The sequence below is a fragment of the Rhamphochromis longiceps genome, linkage group LG22 (assembly GCF_057381845.1).
Source record: "Rhamphochromis longiceps isolate RC_006_pf linkage group LG22, R_longiceps_female_GT1.1, whole genome shotgun sequence".
NCBI lineage: Eukaryota > Metazoa > Chordata > Actinopteri > Cichliformes > Cichlidae > Rhamphochromis > Rhamphochromis longiceps.
Genome location: NC_140577.1, coordinates 18,786,291 through 18,804,443, shown reverse-complemented (window position 1 = coordinate 18,804,443; position 18,153 = coordinate 18,786,291). Strand labels below are relative to the sequence as shown.

At 43.0% G+C, this 18,153-nt stretch overlaps 2 protein-coding genes across 7 annotated transcripts in view; both read right to left on the bottom strand.

Moving 5' to 3' along the window:
- pum1 (pumilio RNA-binding family member 1) overlaps window positions 1-6,087 on the bottom strand; it is a 29,806-nt gene extending 23,719 nt beyond the window's left edge. For all 5 annotated transcript variants that reach the window (XM_085395122.1, XM_085395124.1, XM_085395125.1 and 2 more), the window contains exons 1-2: window positions 5,939-6,087; window positions 2,012-2,184 (exon numbers count right to left, since the gene is read on the bottom strand). In XM_085395122.1, coding sequence (XP_085251248.1) covers window positions 2,012-2,173 — 162 coding nt within the window. In that variant the 5' untranslated portion in view covers window positions 2,174-2,184; window positions 5,939-6,087. The remainder of the gene's footprint in view (window positions 1-2,011; window positions 2,185-5,938) is intronic.
- A 2,512-nt stretch (window positions 6,088-8,599) lies between these two features.
- Window positions 8,600-18,052, bottom strand: nkain1 (sodium/potassium transporting ATPase interacting 1). Of its 2 annotated transcripts, none has more exons than XM_085395222.1 (8): window positions 17,898-18,052; window positions 17,183-17,571; window positions 16,184-16,321; window positions 15,996-16,076; window positions 15,257-15,454; window positions 15,006-15,066; window positions 12,054-12,135; window positions 8,600-10,391 (listed from the first exon to the last, which is right to left on the bottom strand). In XM_085395222.1, exons 2-8 carry the CDS (start codon window positions 17,234-17,236, stop codon window positions 10,382-10,384), a joined length of 624 nt encoding a protein of 207 aa, XP_085251348.1. In that variant the 5' UTR covers window positions 17,237-17,571; window positions 17,898-18,052; the 3' UTR covers window positions 8,600-10,381. The 2 variants fall into 2 exon arrangements, with proteins under 2 accessions (XP_085251348.1, XP_085251349.1); XM_085395223.1 differs by lacking the exon at window positions 17,898-18,052 and adding an exon at window positions 17,768-17,888.
- Between the last annotated feature and the right edge of the window lie 101 nt (window positions 18,053-18,153).

Sequence of the window (18,153 nt, the reverse complement as noted above, 5' to 3'; positions counted from 1 at the left end):
ACTCTCTAGAAAGCCCGAACATGTGAATTGTATGTGTAACACAAAAAAACCAAAACAATAACCCATTAGAGGCAGCGCTCTAATGATTGTAGCCACCTTCATGCTACAACATGTCAGCTTCATTTCCAGAAAATAGCTGTGTTCATGGACACCCGATGTAGCAGAAATAACAACAATAATAACTTTTACGCAGTGGTTTAAAACAAACAACTGAGTCAGATGAAGATCAAGTTTATGCGCTTCAACCTCATAAGCGTGGTCACCTGTGGACTTAAAACAAGAGCGTGGAACAGTTAAAAGACCCTGATCAGATGGTCAGAGGCTAACTCCTAAAATAAGGTTTTCACAACATCTGAGCTTCAGAAGCCAGTGAAGGGTGTTACCGCTTCACTTGAAAACCATAATCCTTCCAAACTAGTGATCTAACAATGAGGAAGGTCCCCTTTGCTGTGGCTGATGCCCTGCATTTATCAAGCGTGATGCTAGCCGTTTAAGCAGAGCTCCTTTAACAACCATTGTTTATTCAGCTAATAACAGCCGAGGCAATACAAAAGCCTTAAAGCTAGTAAGATAAGACTGCAATTATTTGGTTCATTAGCTCTCGAGTCAAATGCACATGTTCCAGAAAGCTTGAGATGAGTGTCATCAAGCTTTAATGGCTGTGTTGCAATGTCTCATTTTCTGGTGCTCTAATCAGGGTTTGTAACAAAGTACTGGAGATTACAGTCATATGGGTATTTTTATGATATTGCTTAAAGTAAAACCGTAGGTGTAAGATCAGTGACCTTTACCCTCATTTGCCTAGATGCACCCAGATATGACCAGTTAAAATTGCCTAACAGAGTTAGCTAGCTAGCCAAGCACCAACCAGAATACATCATTTGAGAAATTCAGTGATAATGTCAAAGAGAAAAGGTGAAAAACCCCAAAAACGTAGACAATTCCTGGCTACATCTGACAGCTACACCTGCTAACACCTATTAATAAGTAACACTGAAGCTGCATCCCCACTTTTAATGATGCATAGCGACATGGCAACAAGAAACTGTTATGGAGGGCTGCAAAAATGTGCGATAGAAGCTCATTGGTGCGGTCCTCCACAACAATCCCAGTTTCTCAACTGGCCACTTGGGAAAATTAATTGCCCATTCCCTGCTTTAGAGGGTTACCTAGACAACCAGAGCTTGGAATGCTGCAAACAACAAGCCATCACTGCAAAGTGCAATGAGTGAATGGTTTCCAGTGTAAATAAATAGGAACTGAAAGATTACAAAACTGTGACAAACTAATCATTGGTTGTTTATGTGTTAGTTAGGCAGGAGCACCTTCTATTGGTAGATTATGAGGACAAGAACCTTCAAAACAAGGCAGACATGCTCAGATTAAGGTAGGTTGGTGTGGTCTGCCAATTTGCGGTAAAATATTGCATGATGAATACTGATAAGGGAAGGAAAATATGACTTGCACCATTGTGAACAACACTATAATAGCTGTAGTATTAAAACAACAACAGGTACTACATTGTTAAGAGTGAGAAGTCTATTAGTTCTTGTTGGTGCCACCCCACCAAATTACAACAAACTGTGACACCAGATAAGCTGTTGACCAGTTGACCAGCTTTCAGTACTTTTGTAGTTTATACCCAAATATCTGCTGTTTACAGTTCAGTTTCCTGTCTTACACATGAGCCTCGTCTTACTGGACTGACTAGTTTTTGGTTGTTTTTGTTAAGTTAGTGCTGGGGTAATCTAAACAACTAAACATTTCCTGCTGTTAACAGCATCACACTTCAAAAGTTTCATTATTAAACCAGCAGGACATTTTTATTGTCTGCATGTCAGAGGAATTACAATGTGTTTATCACAGAGAGAGGCGAGCTATAATAGCCATCCAGGTAGACTGCTTTACCTTTTGTATGCGCTGTAGTAGAAAGTCATCACGCCAGTTTAATTCAATGGAAAAAGACATGAATGAATGAAAATAGCAAATGTATCAGAGAGGCGGTTTTTACCTGCTGGCTGGGGGGTGTGGCCTGAGGGGTCTGCCCAGTTGGAGGGGCATGTCCTCCGCTGCTCAGCACCACGGGCATGCTGGGAGAAGTACTTCTATGGTGGGGGCTGAATGAATCCTGCCAGAGCACTGCTTTCCTCTTCAACACACACACACTGCTCATTCCACCACAGCCTGTCCGGAGTGAGTGAAATGCATCAGTCACAGAAAACATAACAGTTCAACATAGTAAAAGTTTGGAGCACTCTGACCAATTTAACACCGAATCTTATGATGAACGGTGAAGATCCAACAGCCGCGAAGCACAAGTGTCAAATTATGAATAAAAACGCTGCAGTCCAATAACCAACTTCGCTGCAATAAAATAATTATTGAGATTTGATGTTTATTCATTTGTGGGCTGTAAATTAAAAGCTCATCTGCTCCTAAATGAGAAGAAAGGGAAAAAACACACTGCAACACAATGCAGCATAATTAATCAGCACAACAATCTAAAGCATGAATCCATGCATCTCTACAAAAACAACAACAACAAAGCTGACTTTTGCCAGGGTGGATGTACTGCAGGGTTGTATAATACATGCTCCTCTAAAAACAACTCAGAATAATAAAGCTGATATCCCACTATATTATCTTCATACCTAACATGTTCCCATGTCATCATGCCAGCTTGATGCCAAATTAGTTCACAGAAATTAAACTGCTGTGAACAATGACCCCTAACTCAGAAACGAGGTGGCTGGAAGCATATGAAGCAAAATGAACCAAATCATTTGTCTGTAATATTACGGTTCCCCCAGAGTTGTGGTCAAAGGTCAGGCTCAGTGCCACTATCCTGTAAACCAATTAATATAGATACCAAACTACACTTTATATTCTGACTACACTCCAGTGTACTGTAGTACTTGCTTTATGTTATTTATTTTCTGTGCTTATTATTTTGTATTTTAATTTTGTTTTTACTTGTGTGAAGGGAACCTGCAAAGTCAGAATTTCATTGTTCAGTGTAACCACTTTGTTTTGCAGTATTAATGACATAAACGTCTTGATTAAGGCACAAATGAGAAAACAAAGGAAATTGAGCCAAAATTCATTCATTTTCCAGTAGGGCAGCCCTCACACGTTTGACAACAAACCAGAGATGCAAAAATATTTAAACAAATATTGTTTACTTTCTGCACCAGGTGACAGTTAACGCTGTTTTATGCAACTGCAATACAATAACAAAAACTAGCTTCACGCGAGCTAAAAGCAAACTTTAAATCTATCAGTGTGCACAGGTTATATATTAGAATCACAATTCAAAAGCACTACAATGTACCTAAAAAATAAAATTTTAACCTAACTAAAACAGTCAAACCTTCAAACCATCTTTGGACTTTATTCTTTGTGAAGAAAGGTCAAAGAATATCACACACAATGCTGCAATACTGCTTACCAGACTGTTGGTATAACACTCTTACGACAAAATGGTGAACTGTTATTAAAGCTGCCTAACTGCTGAGGATCAGCACAAGAGCACTGGGATCAACAGATACAGAAGTAAACCAGAGAACATTTTACAAGCCAGCCCAGGGCAGCAGCTGATTTAACTGCCAACCTGCCTATCGGCAGCAGAATGTAAACTTTACTGCACCCTCTGTATCTGGCTGATGCAAACACGCTGCTATGAACTCCAGTGACAAAGGTTCACTTGGCAGGAATGTTGTGAAACTTCTACAAATTACTCACCCCTAAAAAGGTATTTAGACACACACACACAGAGTGGCCTGCATATTCTGCAGAGTCACTGATGAGTTACTTCCTGACCAGTTCAAGGTGTTTCACAGCAGTGTGGCTTCCAAGGAGCCACACTGTCTTAAAGTTGTTTTTAACTGGTCTTTATCAAAGTTCTGCAGGTTGTCTTGAGTTTTTCACTCATTTTCTGTCCTTGCACCTGGCCATTTTCAGAGGAACACTTTTTTTCTTTGTTCGTTAAGCCCCTTAGCACTGACCTATGAATCATTCAAGCAGAAAAAAAATACCTAACTCAAGGGATGAACCAGTGTTGTGTTTATGCATAACAGACAACTTATCAAAGAACCAACTTTAAATGCAACATTAGGCACTGTTACTAGCAGCCTGTCGCAAAACATCTTTTGTTCACATTACTTGAATCTGTATGAAGGAGGAAGCATTCCTGAAAACTATGGCATAGATTTCTCATTTTCCTAGTTAAGCATAAAGAAATAAGGAGGGGCTTAAAACTTTTGCACAGTACTGCACAGTACTGCACGTGCAGAACTGTTTGTTTACAGGCATGGCTTTCAGGGGGTAAATCAGTCCTGTAATACATCCCCCATTTATGAATATCATAATGTTTAGTTTTTTGATGAAAATGTTAGCTGGTATCTAATCATTCAACAGTTTCCATGACAGTATAGATCAGATGTATTATAAACTACAGAATTAATGGCCATAAACTTTGATCTGAGGCTCTCTGTAACAATATCCCTGTTATTGTATTGGAATGCACAAGTCTTTGCTAGATTTACCTCTCAAACCTGCAGTGCATTTAGTGCATTGTGTAAAAGGAACAATTTAAAATTGTAACTATGCACATTGGTGTGAGAATTAGAGGATTTATTTAGCCATGTAACAGAGACAAAGATGTGGTGCTTATTTTTTAAGAAGTTGTTTTGTTAACCCAGGTAAAGAGTGAAGGACAGATTATCTTTAAAATGTGCAGTGTGGACCTAAAGGCCAAGCATTTGGTGGTCAACAATTTTACACAACAGCCCCTGATCTCCAGCAATGAGAGAAGGGTGTAATTTGTATTTGACTCTTACCTCTAATCTCTGTTAAAATGAGCAGCTTCCCATTAATGTCCCCACAGGCTAGAAAGAAATTACAAGCACTTCTTTTTGCACTGAGCCATATACGGTAATTACCTTTGCAAGAGACTGGCAGACACTGAATCAAACACATGCAAGCTACCAACGTCTGCTGTAACCACTGTGCAACACACCCCCTCTACAAAGACAAAACCACAAGCTGACCGGATGAAGACCCCCCTCCCATAATAAGATAAAAACAAATCGACCGACTGATCATCCCTCCTCCACTCTTGGACAGGCCACAAGGAAATGTTAGCTCTTTATCCCTCTGCTACTGCTCCGAAATCAGCCAGAGAAACACCCGGAAATCCAGCACAGTGCGGCCATTCCCCGCCGAGAAGCGCACACGGCTCGGTCTGCCACAAGTTTGATGCGAGGACCCGGAAACAGGCGGCGGTGTTCACGGTCTAACTGGGTTAATCATTCAATACCGGGGGATCAATCCACCGCATACCGGGCACAGACAGGGGTGTGACAATACGAGAGGGGCAGCATGCAAGCTAGCAAGGGGGGATAACGCTGGAGCAACATTTCTCTCCCGGCAGACATGACACATCAAAACGAAACCGAGTATGGGGATGCTTCGTGAAATAATTCACGGCAGCTACCTTTATGCATCCGCGTCCCGTCACGCCAGCCCCGGAGCTGCCGTGGGGGGGGGTTCACTATGTGTCTACCAACAATAACACGGCCTCCCGACACAAGCTCAGCCCGGGCGAACCGGTGGACAAACGCGCAGTGTTTTTAACCGCTCCCCACCACCGTAGTGTGGTTATTAATAAATAACCAGAGGACTACACCTGTCCGCCGAGCCTGCAGCCCCACGGGTCCCGGTGACGCGGATGCTAACAAAGGCCCGAGAGCTGTCTGGAGCGGAAGACCGACACAACGGGAGGAAGGAGGCAGGCAGCAGAAAGGGAGGCAGCCGCTTCAGCCTCGCAAAATATTCTCGTTTAGCGCCCTTTCAGAGCCGCAGTAACGACAATACCCGCACCGAAGCGTGCATAAACACCCCCCTGAGCAACCGCGACCGCTAACGACTCGATACTCACCGGCGGAGAGGGTGGATGGTCGCGGATTTCAGCCCCAGTTTCTCTCTAACACCCCAGGCTTTCACTCCGACAACATGGCGGCTCGACGGAGGAGCAGGCAAGAGCGCTGCATGACGGGAAGGGATGAGAGAGAGCGTACGGTTCACTGCGCCAACCGGGAGGGGAGGGAAGGAGGGTCACACCGGACCGGTCCCTTTGTTATGCATGTTTGTAGTCTGCTTGCACTGCGGGGCGTGTTTATTATTGTTTTACCTGCACCTCATTCACCTGTCTGTTAGCTAAAGGCGAAAAAAGTAAATGCTTTAACAGACGGCAGCTTCTCTGTTCATCTTGTATCTCAAATAGAATACGTCACTAATTAAATTAAATTATATTGCAATGTTACAATAAAAACTTTATATGTGTGTTTAAATTTAAAAAAGATGTAAACATTTTTCAATATATATTTATGGTGCTATCTTCCGCTGCTACAGCCTTCCTTTACTGTGGGCTATACAATGCGCCGGGGTCTCCACGGTAACGGGGTGCGCCACAAGGCCAGCCAGTGCGTGGCTCCCGGACGCTCCGTTACACCTCCGGAATGTGGGCAGACGGCGTGAAAAGGGGGCAGTGAGCGGCCCACATTACAAAAATAACCCAGTGGTCCTTTGGAAATGTGCCAGTGGCGACACCGTGACTGCAGACCGGAGAGAACGCCGTCCGCACGCACCCGCGCGCGGATGACGTCATGGGTACAGTAGATAATGGCTACCCTTATAGAAAATGTATTGGGGATCATATGGGGCATTTGTAGGACTCCTCCGGCCCAGTAATCCCGGATTAAATAGCCATAAGTATATAATTAGCGCCACTTGTTATTTTTAGACGCACAAAGTTAAAATAAGATTACCCCCCTCTTTGTCATTTACAATGTTTGAAATTATACCTCTAAGTCTCTATCATATGAGTTCCACTCAGGAACATGGTCAAGTTGTTCTGTATTGTCTTCTTTTTTAATATACTAAAAGTAATCATGATACTTAAATCACAATATAGTAATACACACTTTCAGACACAGCTGCTAATCTTTCTATGAAATTGCTGTTATTTTATTTTGAAATTCAACTTAATTACTTGAAATACACCAAACAGCCATTTTATTAGATACACTTAGCCACCACAAGGTTGAACCCCCTTTATGCCTACAGAGTTTTCTAAATTTTTCTTGGTATACATTCAACCAGCTGCTGGAAACGTTCCTCAGAAATTTTGCTCCATATTGACGTGACAGCATTGTGTACTGGGAACCTCCTGTTCTACCACATCCCAAAGGTTCTCTTTTGGATTGAGATCTGGTGACACTGGAGGTCATTTGAGTACAATTAACTTATTGTCTTGATCAAAAAATGTTTGAAATGATTTGAGTTTTGGACATGCCATCAGAAGATGGATACACTGTTATTATAAAGATCAGCAATAATACTCAGATAGGCTCTGGCATTTGAACAAAGTCGGTATTATGGGGCTCAAAGTGTGCCAAAAAATCTTCCTGAACCATCAACGCATGGATGGGTCCATGCTTTCATGTTGCTTACACCAAATCCTACCCCTACCATTCAAATGCTGCAGCAGAAATGGAGTCATCAGACCAGACCATATTTTTCTAGTCTTCTATTGTCCAGTTCTGGTGAACTCATGCAAATTGTACACTCAGTTTCCTGTTCTTAGCTGACAGGACCTGGTGTGGTCTTCTGCTTCTGCAGCCCATCTGCTTCAGAGATGCTCTTCTGCATACCTGTTGTAACGACTATTTATTTGAGTTTCTGTAGCACTCTGGCCATTCTCCTCTGACAGTTGACATCAACAGGGCATTTTCACCCAGAGAACTGCGGCTCACTGTGGATTTACTCTTTTCCAGACCATTCTCTCTAAACCGTGGAGGTGGTGGTGGAGTGGATCAACAGTTTCTGAAATACTTCAACAACCATACCTCGTTCAAAGTCACTAAAGTTATCTTTCTTCCCCATTCGTTTAAATATCACCACTTAATCTTTACTCTATCTACATGCTTAAATTCACTGGGTTGCTGCCATGTGATTGGGTGACTAGATAACCATATTTTTCCAGTCTTCTGTTGTCCAGACATGTGACTAGATAACAAACTTTTGAACATGTGTACCTAATAAAGTATGAAGTAAAAAAATTCTAATACATTAAAGGTGAGTAATACACATTTTTAGAGGTTTAAAAAGTATATAAGTAATGAAAATTTACGGTGACTGTATTTTCAAATTTAACTGTCTGTTTAGAGTTCATGTTTTAAAAAAATGAAATTAAAGTGATTTTATTTTGAAATTCACACATCAGCTTCATTAATGGATCCCAGTTCAGCAGCGGAGGCATAAAATAAGTCAACTCACATGTACCGTTACTATTATAATGTCACTTTGAGACAATGTTTTGACAGTCAAATCCTCGCTGCAGAACATCAGCCCAGCTGGGTGCATCATTTGGATAACGCTCCTGACTAATCCTCCAAACAATTCAGTGCCTTATAATCCCAATATTATTACAATGTAATCAAAGGATGGAAAGCACTCAATTTATTAAACCCTCCTGGGTGAGACAAATGAGTCTGCACACACACACACAAGCACACACGCAGAGACAACAAGAGCCACATTTCATGTAGAAAGTGTAGTTTTATTATTTCAAACTTCTCCTTAACACCCGAGAAGGTTTTCACCTCATACCTGTCTCCCTCCTTCCCTTTTCCTTTCTCCAGTTACATCTACAAAAACTACTCATTACTGTGTATGGTACATTTTCCTCCTCAGTCGCCATGCTCTGGAAATCAGCGAATGAGCTGCAGGAGTGGACGTAGCTCGTGAGATGACGATGGTGGGGAATATTAGCTGCAGATGGGCTTAAAAGAAGGCAGCGTGAGGATGTAAGCAAAACGAGAGGACGAGGGAAACGGGTACTAAGAAAACAAGTCTGGACGTGTAACCCTCTCCTCCCACCGAGTCCCACCCACCTGCCCCCACCCCTTTTTGTTTGTTTTTTCTTTCCCTAAATGGAACCAACAATAACAATCATTGGCTGGTTATTTACATGCACAGTGTCCCCCCCGTTACCACCCCATAGACACACTAATGCCTGATCCCAAAGCCATCTGCTGATCAACAGTGTTACATGTTACAATATGTTGAATAGATTTTCCTGACAATCACTTTTACTTGATTTCAGAAGCAAGCCAAACCTATAATTTAAAAAAGACAAGGCTGGTGATATTCCATGGTAAAACAAAAACAGCAACGAAATCAGCCTTTTGATAAATATTTTCCATGTTGTGAAAGCCCTCTTGTACAAAACTATTGAAAACCCCATCAGTCAGCCACGCCGTTGCACCAAATTGCACCCCTTTGTCACAACAAAGCTGGGCACTGTAGTTTATTTTAAACACGCACCTCTCCCTCACTGTAAATACTACCTGGACATAAAAATAGTTTCCACAAACGTGCTCTTTATTGCTAAAGAAACTACAGCGTGCAGCTGTTGTAGGAAAGTACAGTAAAACAAATCAGTGCTGGGCGCTACAGGGAAGCTACTGAAAGATGGATGTTTTTTGGTCTTTTCATGTTTTGCCTTGTATTTACCGTAATAATAAACAAGTGAAATATCACCTGCCTTATCTTTTAAGGAATTCACGCCTTTCTATGCGTCCTGGGACCTCAGCAGTGGCTTTGGCTGGAAGGTGAAAGCAGGGAAGGAGGAAGGGGGAGATGGCTTTGGGAGCGGGAATCGTAATCGACTGCTCTACACATCACCACGTTCTAAAAACAACAACAGGTACGAGCCGTGCCTCTTTTTTTATTAGGTGACCCCCCCCCCCCCCCCCCCCCCCAACCCACCCACCCACCCACATCGACGAGCCCAACCCCACCCACCCCCCAAACAAAACAAAACAAAACAAAGCAAGAACAAAAACAAAAAGAAATCACAGGGGCACCAAGTGGTAAGAGTCCAGGGTGCAACTGCAAAGCACCAGCTAGTCCTGTGGAATTACACAATCACACACACACACACACACACACACACACACACACACACACACACACACACACACACACACAGCAGTGGGAGTGTTGAGAGCTGGCAGTTTAGTGAACTGTCCCCTCGGTGAGGCCAGCTCTTGTTCTATGAATCTCTTCTCCCCTCGCCTTCCTCCCGCGTCGCCTTCCTCTCGTCACGCCGCCCGGCATGCTGGTTCTTCCCTGAGCTCTGTACATTCTTTTCAGGGCCATATTTCACTTTCTCAGACACACACACACACAGTCACACACACTCACACGCCTCTCCGTCTGGGTGGGGTTAAGTCCATTTCTCAGGTAAACTGTGACAGAGTGAGTCCATCCACAGTGACACCATCAGGGTTTGGCCTGAAGGGGGTGCTACCAACAGTTAACCAGCCCTGCAGGGGTGCAGAGAGGATGACATAAGTTAAAATTACAATATGCTGCACTTTGACATAACTGCATGAAAAAAGGCACTTCACTGATTTTACTCATGAAGTTGAATTTCGTGTCATTAAACTGCTCTGCCAAAAAACCAGTCCTGTAATTTTCAAAGGCAGGTTTTCATGCTTTAACGCAAAAACTGTTATGGTTATGAAATGTCTAACATTTTTTGAGATTGATACAAATGTATGGAGTTAAATTAGCCTCAAAAGGATTACAAACTAATACTTACAAGGATAAAAAAATACTGATCATTCCTGCACAAATGTTTACGTTCAAGGACACAAATCTGATCATTTTTACTTTCAAAAAGCTGCTACTTTCAGCTGCTCCCTTATTCACAAGGGGTCGCCACAGTGAGCCGCTCTGCATGTTTGATTTGGCAGATTTTTTTTTTTTTTTTGCACCAGATTAACACATTCACTTGGCAAGCGAAAGGTCACTGGTTCGATTCCAGGTGGAGACACAAATCCCCTTTGGGTTTGTATCAGGAAGGTCATCCGGTGTAAAACTCTACCAGCCTAGGCGAGTAGCCCAAAGAAGCCCTTCTTGACACAACCCCAAAGGAACAGTATCCTCCCGGATCAAACCGGGGATCTTTCCCTCATTAGGCGACAATGAAAACCTTCTTTTAGCTCACTTAAGAGCTTTGCCTGATACGGAGAGATCTCGTGATGTGTGCACTTGTTTATTTGGAGCATTTTTCACATTTGCAGCTTTGAACGGTTTCTCAAGCTGCGTTCAAGTGCTAGTGAAAAATTGGACACTGGAGGCCTGTAACTGAAGAAGGATTTTGTCTCATCCAGGTAGCTTGAGGGTTAAACCTGGGTTTTCAGTACCATGAAGATGTGTCTCTTTTTAGCGGCGCTCCAGAGCAGGTTAAGTTCTAGATTAGAGATCAGAGGGTATGAAATCACCACCTACTGACCAATCAGTTCTCCAGCAAATTATATCATCATTCCCAGAAGGTCCCATGGACCTCTGTGCGTGGACGGCATGAGGATCGAAAGTTTTTTTAATAGTGTCTAAAGTCTTTGCATTTCCCTGATAATTAGCAATAAATATAGATTCTTATATTATATTTTAAATATAGATTTTAATCACCATTTAATATCTCTGGAGTAGGTGACACTCGCAGGGATCATTTTCTGTGAAAGAAAACTCATATGATCCCATATGATTGCAGAGAGATACCCTGGGTATACTGAACTTGCTTCATAGTCCAGGGCCCTGGCCTTCCCTTGGATTCTAAGAAAAACTAAAAAAGTTTTTAAAGCTACAGGTCTGGATATATATGCATTTGTAAAGGAGTTTTATATTTGTTCAAATTGCTTTGTATTTGTGTGTGGATTGGAGCATGCATTTTGTGAGTACCCAAAAGTACTCACAAAAACGTTGTACACATTTTCATCATCCCTTTGAGACTAACTTAACTCCATACAAATTAAGGACTAAAAACAGATCCTCACTCAGCTTGACTGCACTACATTTATCCAACACCATTACACAATAGCAGTGCTACAATGCTGGAATAGCGCTTGAAAGATTAACAAAGAAAGCAACAAAAACAAAGATATTAAAATAGGAGACATTTGGAGAAGATGGCTGTAACTCACGTGTAAAGAGGCTGCAGCTGCAGATGAGAGGACTTCTGAGGAGGCTGGTAGCCATAAGAATCGAACCCACCAATGAAATCAACTTCATGAGGGGAGAAAGAACAAGAATGACATCATTCCACTTTCCCTTAAACTGTGTGTGTGTGTGTGTGTGTGTGTGTGTGTGTGTGTGTGTGTGGGGAGGGTTATATACCAGGTGTTGTATTTCAAGATAACTCTCTCACAGCATCAGATTGTATCATCTTATGCGTTTGGCATGCTTTTATAGACTGCAAACTGTGACATCAGAATGAGCAGAGATACAATACCAATACATCAACCTCCCTACTGCCTTTGTGTCACTGATACATAGTTCTAATCTTTCTCATTTGATTAAAGGAACAGAGTCATGTGGTGTCGAGTGAAGTAGGATTGATTAGCTGCATCAGTGAGGCTATAAAAAAAAACAAACAAACATCAAGTTTTACATGTTTTCCCCACGTGACTGGTAGTTTCTAGATGAATTGTGTGACATTAGTGTATAACAGATATATTAACTCATTCACTGCCAGCCATTGGCAGTGAATGAGTTAAACCCATTGACTCATTCACTGCCATTGACGGCTATAGACGTCAATGGCAGTGAATGAGTTAATATGTGGTGAGTATATCAGCTGATTTAAAACAAGCAATGTGTCACCATTATATTAGGTAAAGAAACACATTTGTCTTGAATATATCACTCGAATCTTTTTTTCAAAAGGCAAAAACAAACAAAAAACAATAAAAATGCACGACACTGCAGTTCCTTGAGTGGCCACTTGAGGCTCACTTCAAAAGTCAGTGTGTCCCCACAGACTCCATAGATTGAAAACGTGACGTCATTCCGGGGTAAAACCGCAAAGGATTCTGGGAACGCGTGGCAAGCGGTACTAGCGCACGCAGGCTTTCACATGAAAACAGTCACACAGCGATAAAAAGAAACACAAAAAATGGCAAGAAGCTGTTGTATTATTAACTGCAATAGCCGGTCGCATGACAGCCACTGGAAGCCGACGGGTAAAGAGATTGTTTTTTTATCGGATTACGTCGTGGAAGAGAAATTGTTCACGCCGTGTTTCCGATGAAACAGCTGATGGATGGCCTGGATTGCAGCCATTCGAAGACCAAATATAAAGTATAAATCTTATATTGATTTGAATTGAATTCATTGCGCTATGCTGCTTTGTTCACTGTGGCTTTGCGGGCTAATGTTTGTTGTGTTTTGTAGGAAAACCAGCCTACAAAATGCTGGAATGCGATCCAGACTGTGCACCCTCTTATCAGCCTGGGTCATACCGAGTTTAAAGCTGCTACCACAGCGAGATTTGATCGGTTAAGAGAGAGAGGGTGATATCAAAACAGCCACGCAACGTCCTGCATATATGTGCCCAAGTGTTGTATTGAAGCAATCAAGTGATGAATAACTGTTTTCCAGTATGTTGTTTTGCAATGGTTTTTTTTTGCATTGTTGATTTGTTTTTTAACGACGCAGCTAATAAAGCATAATGGGAAACAATTATGCCTCTTTCTTGTAAAATTCTATAATAGAATGAAACAATAATGCCAGTTATAAATAAAGACAATAAATTGAATGAATTACGAAACACTCATTTTTTGTCTATTAGATCTGAAAATGTTGTGTAACACTACAACCTGAAACGACAAATAGATTGCGTTTGCCTGTAAAGGAGATAAAGGAAAAGAATTTAACAACAGCTGTGAAATGGAATAGTCCAAATCACCAAAGTAAACTGGACCTGGGCTTGTTGCAGGGATCTGAAGTTAATAAACATCTTGTGAGTGTATGCACTCACACTTAGGACCATATAATAATAAATATGTCCGTGATGAAAGTTGGGCAGCACGCTAACGTCCTTACTCCACTCTGTATGCTCGTAGGGGTCTGACACTTTCACTCCTTTGATTTTCTCCTCGTCCTTTTTTTTTTTGCCTTTTTGTCATGTCTGTCTTTGTACAGACGTTTTATACATAACTGTTTTTGGGGCAAATAAAATGCAAGTAGGGATTAAAACCGCAGAATTAATGATTACCGGTGCTGGAAATACTAGCGCTTGATGCAGTGTTTTGATTTTGTTGCCACAGGTACCCACAAAGCAATGCGCGAAAGTCACGTGGTCTGTCAATCTCTATATTAAAAAGCCGAATTTTTGCAGAAAAAACCCCAAATCTATTACAAAATCTGATTTAGTCTCTATATTATAAAAACAAAAAAACAACATGGCGATGGATCTAAAGCTAAAATTTAGACCGGCTGATGTCAAACACTCGCTATATCCATCTTTTATATACAGTCTATAGTCCATCTATTTTATGAGTGTGAGTGGTGCCTTGTTTTAAAATAATACATAGCTGAGAAACTTGATTTTGGTTTTATGGATTTTAAACAAATCGTGTAGATGTTGCGTGTTACTGTTAGAACATCACTGACACTATGCTATGACAGGCATATAATTGCAATACAGCATGCTATTAAGACGTTAGAGACACAGCACTCGCCCACTTCCTCTTACAGGAAATCAAACTTATAACATTGATATGGGACTTCATTTCTTCCACTGAGTGAGCGTAAAACACTCACAAGAGGCACATCACGGGAACAATCAGTCAGACACGCAGATGGCACACTCACGCCGACAGACAAGCACTAGCCAGCTGACAGACGGACACTCTCATGGTGGGAATGCATCCTAATACTCCCCACAGATGGAGGGCTCAGATCACCCAGAGGGAATCCTCTGCAGTGATATCGCTAAGCATGACTCACACAGGAGAAACCAATGAGACGACAGCACTCGCACTCAGAGTCATGGATCTCTCACATAAGAGCCCTCGAAAATAGTACGACAAGCACACCTAATCAACTGAACAAGGTGCTGGAAGAGCTTTTAGTGAGAAGAGAAAGATACTCACAGCTGTCCTCGTCATCCTGGAAGACTTTGCTTACGTAGCAGGCGTAAACAAAGCCAAAGAGCTGTTGGAGAGGAGATGATCAGAAATAAATACAAGGGTTGTTCTGTTAGCTGAGTCACTGCTGACTTGTCCAATATTTCTCGGAAAATGTTTTAGCATGATATTGAGGGTCAGCAAAGTGATACAAAACCAAAAAATGAATGTACAAGAACGTGTGTGTGTGTAAGTGTGAGTGTGTGTTTGATACGTACAGCCAAGAGGATCTGAATGGCTGAGCTCAACACCTCGATGTACTGGTAGTCGAGCAGACACCCGGACACAGTGATGACATGGTGGTCATCGGGGGCCATGCGGGAGTCTAATACTGGTGTTACCAGGCAACCAGGACCGTGCTCCATCCACCACGAACGATGGAGGGATGTGTTGAACGTCATGAGAAAGTCTCTATCCTAAACACACACGCATACAGTAGACACAGAGCTAATTGTCATTCTCTTACTGTATCTTAAAGCTTCTTTTAATTGTTATTAATACAGTGATGCTTTTCTTCTGTCTTCTGCCATGTCTACACTGTTATGTTAAACATAACCAGTTATTAATGAGGTCAGTCTACGTAGAAGTAATACAGATCAAACTTGAGATTCTTTGCTTGGTTTTGCAAAAAGGGAAGACAATCAGAAAAAAAGTTGTCTTAAAAGTAGAGGAGCAAGTGAATGAACACAGTGGCTGAACTGAGATGAATACGGATTATTTTAAACTTTAAATCACTCAAGGCTAATTTACTAGGATCGAAAAAGAAAAATACGGATGTAAAAAGACCTGCCTTAATCGTTAAGTCTAAAAAATACTTCTGAAAAAAGCGACATAGAGCCAGAGAACTGCTAATATTTGGTAGCTGATGCAAAGTAAAATGATCTATAAAAATGTACTTAAATATAACAACAAAACCATACAAGTCAGAACAGGGGTCGCACACAAAACACAACTTACCTGAGAGAGGTTTCCAACCTCCAGGTAGAAACAAATAATGAAGGAGTTCCATCCCACCCAGACGACCAGCCATACTGCATACTGCCAAACAGAGACACAGGGATCGGTGTTTGGGGACCGTAAGTTACACACACAGTTAGTGCAGGAACTGGGACTCCGGTGCAAGATGATGGATATACACTACTCACAAAGATGAGGTATCTGAAGCGAAACTGCACAGTGCCAAACATGCCCAGGATGACGGCCATAATGTGCAGGAAGTTGGCCAGAATGGGAGCCCACTGGTAGCCCAGGAAATCAAACACCTGCCTCTGAAGGGCTGCCACCTGGGAAGGGGTGGGTCACACACACAGACACACACACGTATATATGCATATTAGGAAAGAAACAAGCACACATGCAAATATAAAGGACAGAAAAACACAACACACACACACAAGTAGTGAAGGCTACACACACACATACAGTGACAGGGAGACACATACACAGGCCTGCCGCAGTTGTTTCCATGGTAACTGCCTGGAGCACCAGCCAGTCCAGTGACTGTAAAAAAAAAAAAAAAAGAGGAGCACCCCCAAAAAGCTCCACCAAACTAATGAGAATCTATGGGCCAAAACCCTGTGCCGCACAACAACTCATCAGCCGGGCAAACAATAGCCTCAATAACTGCTCCTCACACTGCTGCTGTCCACGCCTGCATCACACTCACTGCGGGGAGATGTTACAGTCACTCTTATAACACAGTCATCACCCTTGAGAGTGTCAGTCCTGAGCTATTTCAGAGGAAAACAAACATCCAACTTTCACTCTACAGTAGAGACCAGGTGGTGAGAAGAACATTTTTGTTCTTTACATTCAGATGATTTTTTTTTCTATATGGAGCTATCAAGCCTCTCTTTATAAACATAGACGACCCTGACACTAAAGACCCCCCTACCCTGTACCCTTCTGCTTTATACACACACCCTAGCCTGTAATGTGGCATGGCACCCCAGCAGCTGCAGCTCAAAGCTTTTTCCTTGTGTGACTGCATGAAGAGGCCAGACAAACATGTCTGATTACAATGTGTGGGTCTGTAGCACGCTCCTCTAATTATATCTTCATGGTGAGTGAGTAGAAACACACACACACACACACACACACACACACACACACACACACACACACACACACACACACACACTTACCAGCTGCAGTGAACATATCACCAGCAGCGTGCATCTCCCGTCGCACTTCCCCATTTTGGAGGGCTCAGGACGCGGCTTGGAGCCGCGGAGGCTCCGGGGAAAAGATGGGTCCCCGGTCAGATCCAGACTGCCTGGTCGCCTCAGCTCACAACATTCCCGGCTGAATAGACGTGCCCAAGGCCGCCGCCTCCTCCAGCAGCGCTGGTCCGGCTCTTCCACTCACAGTGGATGACCCATCTTGGCCTCTGCTTTTTTTGTTTTTTGTAAATAACAGTCGCGGGAGGGTTTCAGGAAGGAGAGAGGTGAGGAGGAGGTGAAGAGGGTCCAGTTCACGCCTGCTGCGGTCTGACCACCACAGAATCACCTCGGCCACACCTTCCGAAGAGGGGCTACACAAAGACACAAAGAGAGACGGAAAGCTGTCATAATCCGCTCCGGGCTACAGACAGAAATGAGCATCATATGATTCCGGATCACACGGGGGTGGTGGCGGTGAGGAGGAGGAGACCGACCCCGCAGTGGTGGTACTACAGCTAACGTTTGGCTACATACACTACGGACACAAAGCAGCCCGTTGTGACTCACGGTTTTCTAGGAGCGGAAGAGTATCGCCCCCCTCCCCACCTCCTCCTCTCCCAACCTCCGTCGTCTGGATCGTCTTCTCCTCGAGCTGCTCGCGGGGGAAGAAGTCAAGTTAGCGGGCGGTTTTTCTTACCGATACCGGGCTCCTTTGCTCCGTCTCGCAGCGCCTTTTGTCAACAATCGGTGCCGGAGCAGCCGGGGGGAGAGAGAGAGAGAGAGAGAGAGAGGGGGTGGAGGCTCTCAGTCACCGCGACCCCTCGAGGAGGAGCTGCATGGATTCTGCGGATCCGCGTGCGCGAGGGAGTCAGCGAGTGAGCGCGAGCGAGCAGCCCCGCGAGGCTTTTGAAAGGATCACAAAAGAAATGGGGGCCCGCGGTGGGTGAGGGGGT

Excerpts from the sequence above, each read along its gene's own strand:
- nkain1 (XM_085395222.1), bottom strand. The coding sequence starts at position 17,236 with ATGGGGAAGTGCGACGGGAGATGCACGCTGCTGGTGATATGTTCACTG. Across the intron at positions 15,455-15,995 it reads AGGTTGGAAACCTCTCTCAG|GATAGAGACTTTCTCATGAC; the intron begins GTAAGTTGTGTT and ends GTGTGTGTTTAG. Across the intron at positions 15,067-15,256 it reads CCATTCAGATCCTCTTGGCT|CTCTTTGGCTTTGTTTACGC; the intron begins GTACGTATCAAA and ends CCTCTCCAACAG.